The following is a 13230-nucleotide window of genomic DNA, read 5'->3' as shown; positions in this document are numbered from 1 at the left end:
ATTAACTTCAGGACATGAGTCATGCATGGAGCATGGGCTATTTTGCTTGACCCTAAGGCAGTCAATTTTCCAGGCATTGTCACAAACCATAAGTCCAAGATGCAATTCACCGGGAGGCAGCTAGCAGGCGAGTTTCTTTTTAATGTACAGCAGCAACTATTCTACTTTGAGGATTTTCTCTCCTAGAATTACATTTCAGTAACATCTTTAGCAAATATATTTGCTTTAAAAATTGTAGAGGTATCCAATTCTTAATTTACCGGCTGTATATTAATCTTCTCAGCCCCCCATGCTCTATAAGGCCACATTCACACGCTCAGTACTTGGTCAGTATTTCACATCAGTATTTGTAAGACAAAACCAGGAGTGGGTGATAAATACAGAAGTGGTGACGTGTTTCTATTATATTTTTCCTCTGATTGTTCCACTCCTGGTTTTAGGTTACAAATACCGAGGTAAAATACTGACCAAATACTGAACATGTAACATGAAGCCTGCCGTTTAGATTGCATTTTCATGCTGACAAATTCTCTTTTAGCCTGTTTGGTTAATGCTATTTTATATACCCCCCTGATATACACAGCTTTAAACCCCTATCTGTAATCGATTTTATCTAATCTCTTAGCTGACCAAATTTGGACTAATAATGCGTTCTCACATAATGCTCAGGCTAGGGCTTTTTACTGTTTCCCTGTACAATCAGTTAATCTTGCACAGATTACGATTGGCTGATAATGATTAGCCATGCAATCTTGCAGGTGTAACAACGATTTCCTGCAAATTAGGAAATTGTGCAAGGAAACAGTTAAACATCAAAGCATAACTGCTGCATGAGAAGGCAGCCTTAGAATTGAAAAATATTGACCTCGTAAATCTTCAATCACAACATTATCTTCATTTTCGGCAATCTGGGAAGCCATGCCAAGAATCAGGGCATCGACATCTTGAGCCGTCTGTATATTTGGATTCTTCAGTTGTAAAAGAAAAGAAAATACATTAGGTATATTTGGCTACATTATCTTGAACACATTTATTGCAGAATGTCCCCAGATAACATAGGAATTTTTTATTATTATTTTGTTTTGTTAACTTATTTTTTATGACTATCAATGAGAGAGCGTTGAGCAGGGGCTTATTTAGTTTTTCCCAGTGAAAACACATTTCCCCATGATTGATCTAAGCATGCTGGCATATGGTAGTTGGGAGCAAAAAAAACACCCAATAACTACTTAAAGTGTAAAGGCACCTTTTGGCCATAGCTACACAGCTACTTTGGCAGTGACACAGGTTACAGTCGCTACAGTGTTTGTTAAAGCTACCTCTATCCAAAAAGTATCATTTCTCCTTGCGGAGAATGACATGCTAAGCATGTGGAGGGGAGGAGACTTAAAGCTGCAATGCTCCTCTGGGAAATATGCTAATTATGCAAATTGTCTCTTCAGAGAGGAAGAGGACTAGAACTCTAGTGCCACCTATTGGAAGTAGCAGACACTGTGTTTCGGGGTACTGCCTCTCGTCAGTGCAAAGTGTGAGATCTGGTTGGGCAGTACACCAAAACACAGTGTCTGCAAATTGAGATTCTGGCTTGGCTTTTATCCTAAGTCATGTAACCAGGCTCGTTAAAGGGTCAACATTGACTTCTAGGATTGCTACTTCCAATAGGTAGCACTAGAGTTCTAGTCCTCTTCCTCTCTGTAGAGACAATTTGCATAATTAAAGCTACCTCGCAATACAAGTGAATGTGGTCGTATTATTTTAATTTTTTGCACTTGCTTGTCACGGTAATCTTTCATTGTGCTGTGCTGTAGCAGTGATACAAACTGTTATGTGGCACCCCTGAGGGTTCAGTCACAACAGAGCTACTGCACCTCATCCAGAGGTGTGGTATCCCACCCTCAGGTAAGGAGGGATTACCACCCAGGACTCCTAACACTGCACTCAACACACACACTAGTTAGTCAGGGCACCTGGGCATACCCTTCGGGAGGATGGCCTCATCCCAGACTGGCTAGGAAAGGGTGTGGGGGGATAGTGTAGAAGGTAGGTAGAGTGGGAGGAGCTTAGGTAGTGGAGTGATAGTTGGGCTTCCAATCAGAGTGAGAAAGGTGACAGTTGGTGGGAGGAGCTAGTTCTGAGGTAAAGAGAGCCTTCCAGAAACTAGTCAGTTGGTGATAGGACCAGCTGTAGAGGACTGTAGGTGGAAAAGAGAAAAACATCTTGTCCACGCTCCTGGACTGGGAAGAAGGGGCACGGGTAGTGCAACTGGCCACCCGTGGGGCCCGCATACTGGAAGGGAAGGACCAGGCCAGAACGAGGGAGCCAGCCCCTGAAGCTAGAGGAGGACTACAGGACTCAGCTGGGAAGCCAGAGGCTGAGGTAACTTTAAGTGCCTCAGCCACTGCCACAAGCACCCTCTAAAAGGCAGCGGTATGAGTAACAGACCTCGGGGCCTGACCCACGTCGCCTGAGGAGATCCGTGGCTGCCAGCTGGGGGCACTACTTGTGAAGGCGCATGGCAGGGAAAGTAAGGAGAATTCAGCGCAGAGACACGGCCTTGAGAGAGACACAAGGAGGAGTCCTGAAATGTGTACCCTATGTGCCTGGGAGTTTGCCGGACCCCTTCCTCGGAGGACGCAGCACTAAGTGGACCAACGTGTACACAAAACTTGTGAGTAAAAACCCAGAAACTGCACCCAACCGTGTCTTTTGAGTTATTTTACAACTGCCTGCCTCACACTGCAATCACCATCACCGACTAAACTGCCCTGGGACACAGCTCTACCTGTGGAGAGCATTATCATCTCTGCTGCCCTAACACCGTCCCAGTGGATCTGCACTGCAGCGTCGGCTTAACACCTTCATTGCCAAATACCAATCGTGGCGTCACGATTCCCCTTTTCCCTAATTCATTTTCCTACCATCTTCCCCTTCATCTGAACTTCCATTATCTACACTGGACACCCAGGGCCACGGACCGGGTCACTATCACCACCGTGACACACTTCCCCTTTGAAAGAGCCTGATCGGCCCGATACCGAGTAACCCCTGGCCCTGTGGGCGTTCCAGTAGCACATAGCAAACTTTTGTCTCACGACCTGTAAACTGTGTTTTGTCCAAAGTTACCATGTTACCCTTTCCTTAAGCTGATCATATCAAATAATATATTTATTGACAAATTACTGGCTAATCCAATTTAAGGTATCCATACACGTTAGGTAAATGCATTTCAGGTCTTATAATTTCAATATGAAATGTGAATGAGGGTCACCAAGTTATCTCACAATTGAAATTGTTGGACCGAGGCTTTCAACAAAGCCCTTTTTGGGAAAAGCTTTGACAAAAGAAGCAAAATTCTCAAGAATTCTTCATGTAGCACACTGATTGTGACGCAGATTTGCCAGTCTGTGGGACACCCACATAAAACTGATACACTGTAGATTCTTTACTTGGGAAAACTCATACCAAAATCTTTACCAATGAAATTTTCATGAGTAGGGTAAATACACATTTAAGAATGTATTGAGTATGTCACAATATACTCAGAAAAGTGTTGAAAAATAACAGTAGTTCTGATTTGCCATTACTGTAATCCCTTTGTGACCATATAACGTAAAATGATAAGAAATGGTCGCAAAACTGTATGGAGCTTGCTCAGGAAATAAGATTACACCATATCCGACAGATGCTGGCTTTAACCAATGAGATGCCGCTGTCAAACACTGAGCGCCACTTAAACGGCCAACAATTTTCAAATAACACCAACGATGTGTTCACAGGGTGTTGATGGGTTAAAATAGCAGATAACGATCTACTGTGGGTCTCCATGGCTGAAATGTTGGTCTTCTAATAAAATCCAGTTGTAATTATCTATTGCAATATGTGGTATAAGTGATCTATTCACCGCAAATTCCAATCTCTTAAAAAGACTAAAAAGCTATAGTAAAAAATAATATTTAAAAAATATATTAGAAAATATAAATGCTTAAATCACCCCCTTTCCTCAGTGTAAAAAAATTAAAATAAATAATCATATTTGATATTGTTGTATCTAGAAATGTTTTATTTATCAGACTATAATATTATGTTCACACATTGCGTTTTTGCTGCGTTTTTTAATGCTAATTTTGAGCTGTGTTTTACAGTACCAGTAAAAGCTATGAGATTTCAGAAATCTTATACACATACGTTTTTTTTTCCTGTCTCACTTGGAAAATCTACTTTTTTGCAAACTGCAGCAGGTCACTTCTTTCATCGTTTTTGTAGCATTTTTCACCCATAGAAAGCAAAGAGTAAGTGGAAAAATGCCACAAAAAAGCAGCACAAAAAGCAAGTATCAGGTTTTGCTTCAGTTTTGGTGCAAAAACCTACGGACGTGGCATCATGATTTTTTGGGCGGCACTAAAAATGCACAAAACAGCAGCAAAATACACAGCAAAAGCTGCTTTTTTTAACCCCTTCACGCCGCAGTCGAATTTCATTTTTGCGTTTTTTACTCCCCTGCTTCCCAGAGCCATAAGTTTTTATATTTCTGTTATTATGGCCATGTTAGGGCTTGTATTTTTGCAGGACAAGTTGTACTTTTGCACAGCACCATTGGTTTTACCATAATGTGTGCTCAAAAATGAGAAAAAAATTCCAAGTGCTGTGAAATTGCAAAATGTTTTTTTTACTGTTTTTTTTTAACATGTTCACCAAATGCTAAAACTGAATTTTGATTGTGCTGGTCATTACAAGTCTGTAGATACCAAACATATATAGGTTCTTTTTTATTTCAAGGGTGAAAAAAAAATCCAAAGCTTGTTAAAAATAATTGCACCAATTTCCAAGACCCTTAGCATCTCGCTTCTTTACTGACAAGAGAGCAGGCTTTGCCTGCAGAAAAAACAACAACATGTGAAATTAGCCTAAGGTTATATGAACTGTACATTAAAAAATAGACATGCCAATATTGATTTTTGGTTGCCCTACTCATTCCCCAATAAATTCATTAAGCAGCAATCAAAACTTTACATGTACCACAATATGGTATAAGTTAAAACATCTGGTCAGTAAGTAGAAAAAGCCCTCACACAGCTCTGTCCATAGAAAAATAAAAAAGTTATGGTTCTCAAAGATTAGTGATGTAAGCCAAAATTTATTTTCTAATTTCTACAAAGTTATTTTTAACAACTTAAAATTAAAATAAATAAAAAGATTATAAGATTGGTATAGCATAATTTTACTAACCAGTAGAACAAGTTGCTAATTCTTTTGCACCACACAATTAACACCAAAATAAAAAAAAACTAAAAAAACAATGGTGAAATTGCATTTTATTTTCACTATTTCAATGCACTGTTTTCCAGTGAAATTTGTGCTATTCAAAACTTCAACTTTACCCACAAGAAACTTTCCACACATATGACTAGGTTGGCAGAAAAATAAAGAGGTTATGGTTTTTTGATGATTTGTCAGAAATTTCGAAATGCCCAGTCATGAAGGGGTTAAACCTACAACAGATCATTAATAATAATTTCTTTTGTTTTTATTCATTGAGAAAATCATTTTTACATCACTCGCTTAAACTATTTGACACCCTATGAGACATATGATATCTGTCAACACTCCCATAATGCAGCAACTATATTGTGTTGGGTGAAGGATAAAAATTAGGTGTTTGCCAGACACAAAATTACTCGTATGTGATCATTAATTAAAACTGTACCTCTCGCCTCCAGTAGTTATTGCAGAAGCGATAGACTGGCCAGGTGCCACCCAATGAGTCAGTGATATTCTGAAAAGCACATGTTTTGTCTCTACGGAAAGGTGAACACAATGGAATAAGAGGGATGAGACATGAGAGTGAAAATATTTCAGACATATGGAGTCATACGTGGAGTTATGCAAGGGTTAGGCTACATTCACTTTCCAAGTTTTGTTTCACAGGTGTGTCCAACCAGCAGATTACTCAACATCAATTAACATCTGTAATTTACATGAATCATTAGTTTACCTTGCAAAAGACTTCTAAAGGCCCCGTCACACACAGCGATCTCGCCAGCGAGATCCCTGTGTGTGACGGGGATCAGCGACTGGCCCCCCTGCCGTGTATCGCTAATCGCTCTCGATCGGCCTTGGCCATTTTTCGATTGCTGGTCTCCCGCTGGCAGCATGCATCGCTGCGTGTGGCAGCGAGAGACCAGCGATCAGAGACGCTAGACACAGCGTGTACACCAGTTTCCAAGGTAAACATCGGGTATCCAAGAGCCGCGCGGCTCCTGGATACCCGATGTTTACATTAGAAACCAGTGTCCAACGTCGCTGGTCCTGATTGCTGGAGGGGCTGTCTTGTGACAGCTCACCAGCGATCAGCCTAACAATGTCCCAGCGATCCCATCTTGTCGGATCAATGGTGGGATCACTGGGACATCGTTACGTGTAGCGGGGCCTTAAGTCAATGTGGATATAAATCTCATTTCAACTCCTCATCCCCAGTTACGATATACATTTTACTGTATGACATGACATGTGTGAGATGAAAAAGAAAAAAGAGTAATACAGGCACCTAATTAGCAAAAAATATATAAAGTTTATTAATGAATACATAAAAAAATAATAACATGGTAAGGTCACATTAAAAGATAACACATAGGGATCCAGATGGAGAGAACATAATCCTTTATGTGAAGAGGCAGAACCCCCAACACAATACTCCTTATACAGGACATCTTATAATAATATAGATCAAATACAGTTGGCCATATTTAGAAAGTACAGTAGTTATAAATGGGCCCTATAGGTGTAGTATTTTGTGTATTTATTAATTTATAAACTTTATATCTTTTTTTATTAATTAGGTGCCCTTATTAATTAGGTGCCCTTATCACTCTTTTTTTCTTTTTGGGTATTTTCATTATTTAGAAAAGTCTTTTTGGTTCTATATATTGTTTATTTTGGGCTTCTGTTATTTTTTATGGAGACTAGGTTGGTATTGAGATACAGTAAGCCTTACATTAATTTTAACTTTTATAAGGATTTATTGGAGAGATAAAAAATAACCACACCATTTTTATACCATTAGCTAGAGATGAGTGGATCTTTTGAAATTCAAATTTACAAATTTCACAAATTTTTCCCCCAAAATTTGATTTTCCAGTAATAAATAGGTGCACATCACAATTCTGGTAAACTTGTACAAAAGAGTTTACACCCTACAGGAGTGAGAGATAGAAGACACTGCTGACCACAAAAGCTTACACTGTACAGGAGGGAGAGAGTGAGGACTCTGCTGACCATAAGAGCATACTACACATTACGGAACAGAGAAACTTACCCAGTGACTCTGGAAATGGTAAAAAACTGAAGGCCAAGCGGAAACACAAAATTACATTAGCCCTCTACAGTATATGAAGTTTCAGCAGTGTGGTAAATAGTGAAAGGCAAGATTTTTTTTTTTTTGCAAACCACAAATCGAATCTCAAAATTTTCTGATTTGCATGAAAACTTTCAGGCAATTTGACTTGAACTCGATCCCCTATGGATCAATCCACTCATCTCTTCCGTTTACCACTCTCCATAAATAATCTGTTCACTGTATTATGTGGGTTTTATGACTACAGGATGCCAAATATGTCAAGGTAATTTATAACACATATAGTGGTTTGCAAAAGTTCCCTTCCCCCCTTGGCTTTTTGCCTATTAAGTTACATTTCAACTTGAGACTAAATAGTTTGTAATCTCATTTGTGTAATGCATTAGCACTAAATAGTCTACGTTAGTGAAGTGAGAAAAACATTTGTTACGAGATCAAATACCTAAAAATTGGCATATGCATATGTATTCACCCCTTCTGTGCTGAAACCCCTAAAAATTTCTGATGCGACCAATTACTTTTAAAAGTCACATCCTTAGTGAACGGAGACTTCCTTCCGCCTGTGTGCAAACTAATTGTCACATGGTCTGTCAGTATATACACCTTTTCTGAAGGGCCACAGAGTCTGCAACACCAAGAGGTACCAATAACCAAAGAACATCATGAAGATGTCCATACAACAACAATAAGTCGTACACTCCATAGAGGTGGCCTTTATGGAAGAGTGGGCAGAAAAATGCTTTAACTTACATATTGTAAGGCTTGTTTTGAGTTTGTCACAAGATATCTGGGAGACTCCCCAAAAGTATAGAGGAAGGTGCTGAGGTCAGTTGACACCAAAATTGAACTTTTCGGCCAGCAAGGTAAATGCTATTTACTGTATGACTCCAAACCAACACATGTCATTACCTTAAGAACACAGTCCCCACAGTGAAAAATGGTGGTGGCAACATCATGCTGCGAGGATATTTTCAATAGCAAGGACAGGGAAAATGGTCCGAGTCAAGGGAAAGATGGATGGTGCAAAAGACAGGGATACTCTTGAGTAAAACCTGTTTCAGTCTGTCAGAGATTTGAGACTGGGATGGAAGTTCACCTTCCAATAAGACAATGACCCAAAGGTTACTGCTAAAGCAGCACTCAAGTGGTTTAAGGAGACACATATAAATGTTTTGGAGAGGTCTAGTCAAATTCTAGACATTAATCCAAATGAGAATCTGTGGCTTGAAAAATGCTGTTCATGACAGGAAACCATCTACCTTTAAGGATATGGAGCAGTTATGCCTTGAGGAATGGGCAAAAATCCCAGTGCCAAGATTTTAAAAACTCATAGGGACTTATCCAAATTGACTTGCAGCTATAATTCCAGCAAAAGGAGGATCTAAAAAGTACTGACATTAGGGGGGTGAATAGTAATGTACACTGACGTTTTCAGTTATTTTGTCCTATCTGATGTTTGCTTCACAAAAATATGGAAACCACATGTTCACTGTTGTAGGCATATTCTTTACATGGACTCAAGCAAACCCTAAAAAAACAGTGAAATTCCAGGTTGTAAAGTGGCACGAAAAATGCAAAGGAGGGGGAATACTTTGCAAGCCACTGTATGCTGATTCTGCTCTCAACTACACATTACACAGACATATATACACTGCTCAAAAATATAAAGGGAACTCTTAAACAACAGAATATAACTCCAAGTAAATCAAACTTCTGTGAAATTAAACTGTCCACTTAGGAAGCAACACTGATTGACAATCAATTTCACATTGCTGTTGTGCAAATGGAATAGACAACAGATGGAAATTATAGGCAATTATCAAGACACCCTCAATAAAGGAGTGGTTCTGCAGGTGGGGACCACAGACCACATCTCAGTACCAATGCTTTCTGGCTGATGTTTTGGTCACTTTTGAATGTTGGTTGTGCTTTCACACTCGTGGTAGCATGTGACAGACTCTACAACACACAGAAGTGGCTCAGGTAGTGCAGCTCATCCAGGTTGAGGCAAGAAGGTTTGCTGTGTCTGTCAGCGTAGTGTCCAGAGGATGGAGGTGCTACCAGGAGATAGGCCAGTACACCAGGAGATGTGAAAGGGGCCATAGGCGGGAAACAACCCAGCAGCAGGACTGCTACCTCAGCCTTTGTGCAAGGAGGAATAGATGGAGCACTGCCAGAGCCCTGCAAAATGACCTCCAGCAGGCCACAAATGTGCATGTGTCTGCACAAATGGTTAGAAACCGACTCCAGGAGGATGATCTGAGTGCCCGACGTCCACAGATGGTTCTACTCCTTCATTAAACACAGCTGGACTCCAATGAAGGAGTAGAACCATCTCAAGGAGCATCACAAAGAAATGGAGAGCATGTGACTTAAAAACAGTACAGTACATATAGCTACTTTGATTGCACACTAATTAGATTAATTAAAAAATTACCTGGCATAAATACCTGGTGGCACTAATGAGGATAGGAACTGGAGCACGACTTGGAATTCATTTGTAAGACTGGAGTCAATGTGTTGATTATAACCTGTATATGAACACGTTACAAATAAAGCTTACTCAGATTCATCTTAAAAAGTGTGCATGTTTTTCTGTAGGTGGGAAAGGGCTGAGCATATTTGGTTATACCCGATAGGACAGTTATATAACTATGTCAATGTAATAGCGACATACTGTACATAGAAATTCATATAAAGATGTAGCTTCAACTTTACTATAATATTGAAAAAATGAGCATTCTTATGTTTGTCATTCATGGCAACTCTCAACTGAACATTTATGATTGTTTAGCACGGATGACATCCATGTGCCATTGGTGTGACACATACCGAAATTTAATGCAGGAAAGAAATTACAGATTTTTATGTGTTAAACATGTGCAAAGAAAATAAATAGATTGATAGATAGGTAGACAGATAGATAGATAATTGGTATATGTGAGATAAACAGTTTGTGGCTTGCATGTATAGCTTACTGTACAGTACATGCATTAGCTTAATAAATAACAAAATGAATAAAATGATGTGGGGTCCCCACGTTTTTTGTTAACCAGCAAAAGTAAAGCAGACAACTGATAGGCGTCAGATTCCTGTCACTGCACAGCAGGAATCCTGAGCCTTGCCCTTGGCAGACTCCCACTCCTCTTCAGCCGCAGAGGAGGCAGACTCGCCGATCCCGGCACTCTGCTCAGACTAGCACTGTGGGTTTAGTTGCTGCTGCCACCTCTGGTCCAGCTACAGCAGCGCATGCTGGTCAGCAGCGAGCTACTCCAGGGACTAAGTCCTCCTTTCGGTCCTCTAAGCATGCCCATATGATGATCTCCCATTGGAGATTGGAGGTCACATGCTCAGGTCCTTTTCCAGCTTGGATTGGACCATCAGGAAGGTCCCAGAAGGATGCTGCTATAAAAGGGTTGCATGGCCGCTCAACCATGCGGTAGTATAGACTGCATTATCAGACTATGTGGAGTGAGTGTAGTATGCATGTACGAATGTCTCTGGTGAATGACTCATTAAGAAACCCATACCCTTGGAATGCATGTGTTGTGCAGCCTAGCCTGTTAAGCACCCAGGCTTAGTTGTAGGTAGAAACATGCAAAACACAAGCCGCGGAGACACCATCACATGTTTCTCAACGCAAGCAATGACTAGCCAGGTCTTTCCCCGGGAAGGAGCAACCACGGGAAGGGCAGTCTCCAATGAAGGAAACCACCTATGCCAAAACATGGTATCCATCCACAGACAGCTGTTTCAGGGTATTGCCCCTCAGCAATCTTAAAAGGGCCAATAAACCTTGGACCCAATTTCAATGATGGAATTTTGAGTTTTATGTTTTTAGTAGCTAACCACACCCAATCACCCACACACAGGTCCGGACCTGGCATGCGTCTAGAGTCAGCCACACGTTTGTATCTTGCACTCATGCTCAGAAATCGCTGTTTCACACTCCTCCAGACCGATGATAGTTGAACTCCTAACCGGTCCTCCTCTGGGATGCCCCCAGAGCCCCCCTGACGCAAGGTACAAAATTGAGGATGGTGCCCATAAACACAAAAGAACGGAGACTCTCCCGATGATTCTTGGCGGTGATTATTTAATGCGAACTCGGCCAAGGGAAGGAACGTCGACCACTCCTCTTGGTTGTCAGACACAAAACATCGCAAATACTGCTCCAGATTTTGGTTCATGCGCTCAGTTTGACCATTTGACTGCGGATGAAACGCCGACGAATGAGACAACTTGATCCCCAATCGTGAGCAAAAAGCTTTCCAAAACTTTGCCACAAACTGGGTACCCCTATCAGACACTATGTCCGACGGAACTCCGTGCAGTCTGACCACCTCCTGCACAAAGACCTGAGCCAACGTCTTCGCGTTGGGCAAGGAAGGCAACGACACAAAATGCGCCTTCTTCGAAAATCGATCAACCACCACCAGGATGACCGTGTTCCCCGCCGAGGCAGGCAAGTCTGTGATAAAGTTCATGGAGATTTCTGTCCATGGCCTACTAGGTATCCCCAGAGGCTGTAGAGTGCCAGCAGGACGGGTTCTGGGCGACTTGGCCCTGGCGCACGTGATGCAAGCTGTCACGTAGGAAACCACATCCTGCCGGATTTTTGGCCACCAGAAGCGGCGCGATACCAGTTCCAAGGTGCCCCTAACCCCTGGATGACCGGCCAGGACCGAGTCGTGGTGTTCCCCCAACACTTTAAGACGAAGATGAAGGGGTACGAACGACTTATTAGTGGGAAGTCCTGGTGGTACCTCCTCCTGGGCCACGGCAATCTCCGCCTCTACCTCAGTCGTGAGAGCCGAAACCACTACACCTTCCTGGAGGATGGGTACCGGCTCTTCCCGAGGTTCTCCCCCCGGAAAACACCTGGAGAAGGCATCTGCCTTGGTGTTTTTCGCCCCAGGATGGTAAGTCACCAGAAAGTTAAAACGTGTAAAAAACAATGCACAGCGAGCCTGCCTGGGAGACAGACGCTTGGCCGACTCCAGATAGAGCAGGTTTTTATGGTCGGTGATGACTGTGACCTGGTGGGCCGCCCCCTCCAGGAAGTGTCGCCATTCCTCAAAAGCCAATTTGATGGCCAACAACTCCCTGTTGCCGATGTCGTAATTCCGTTCGGCCGGCGACAGCTTCTTGGAGAAGTAGGCGCATGGACGCAAATTGCTCAAGGACGAGCCCTGTGACAGTACTGCCCCCACTCCCACCTCAGACGCATCGACCTCCACCATAAAAGGTTTAGATATGTCCGGTTGCACCAGAATGGGGGCTGAAGCAAAACGGTTCTTCAGAAGCTCAAATGCACGCACCGCATCCTCAGACCAGATAGCGAGATTGGTACCTTTTTTCGTCATGTCCGTGAGCGGTTTGGCTATAGTAGAGAAATTCTTAATAAACTTCCTATAATAGTTGGCAAACCCAAGGAACCGCTGGAGCGCTTTTAGATTACCAGGCCGTTCCCATCGCAGCACCGCTTGCACCTTCGCGGCATCCATTTTAAACCCTGCGGCGGACACAATATATCCCAAAAAAGGCAACTCTTGAACAAAAAACACGCATTTTTCAAGCTTAGCATAGAGCTTATTCTCACGGAGCAGCTGTAACACCTGCCTGACATGCTCTAAATGAGTGTCCTGGTCGCTCGAATAAATAAGGATATCATCCAGGTACACAATCACAAATTTCCCCAGCACATGAGCAAATACATCATTTATGAAATGTTGGAACACAGCAGGCGCGGTTGTCAACCCAAATGGCATAACTAGGCTTTCAAAATGACCCTCAGGGATATTAAATGCCGTCTTCCACTCATCCCCCTGACGGACCCTTATGAGGTTATATGCCCCCCTGAGGTCAAGTTTGGAAAA

General features: G+C 42.1%; 1 protein-coding gene across 1 annotated transcript in view; it reads right to left on the bottom strand.

Annotated features, from left to right (window-relative positions):
* LOC141098900 (dual oxidase 1-like) overlaps positions 1-13230 on the bottom strand; it is a 354647-nt gene that overhangs the window by 226705 nt on the left and 114712 nt on the right. The window contains exons 9-11 of the mRNA XM_073586871.1: positions 9789-9882; positions 5705-5795; positions 866-968 (exon numbers count right to left, since the gene is read on the bottom strand). Coding sequence (XP_073442972.1) covers positions 866-968; positions 5705-5795; positions 9789-9882 — 288 coding nt within the window. The remainder of the gene's footprint in view (positions 1-865; positions 969-5704; positions 5796-9788; positions 9883-13230) is intronic.

The sequence above is a fragment of the Dendrobates tinctorius genome, unplaced genomic scaffold (genome assembly GCF_039654945.1).
Source record: "Dendrobates tinctorius isolate UK_male_01 unplaced genomic scaffold, ASM3965494v1 ptg000097l, whole genome shotgun sequence".
Classification (NCBI taxonomy): Eukaryota; Metazoa; Chordata; class Amphibia; order Anura; family Dendrobatidae; genus Dendrobates; species Dendrobates tinctorius.
The sequence above is the reverse complement of the archived record's forward strand: the minus strand, read 5'-3'. Positions and strand labels throughout refer to the sequence as shown.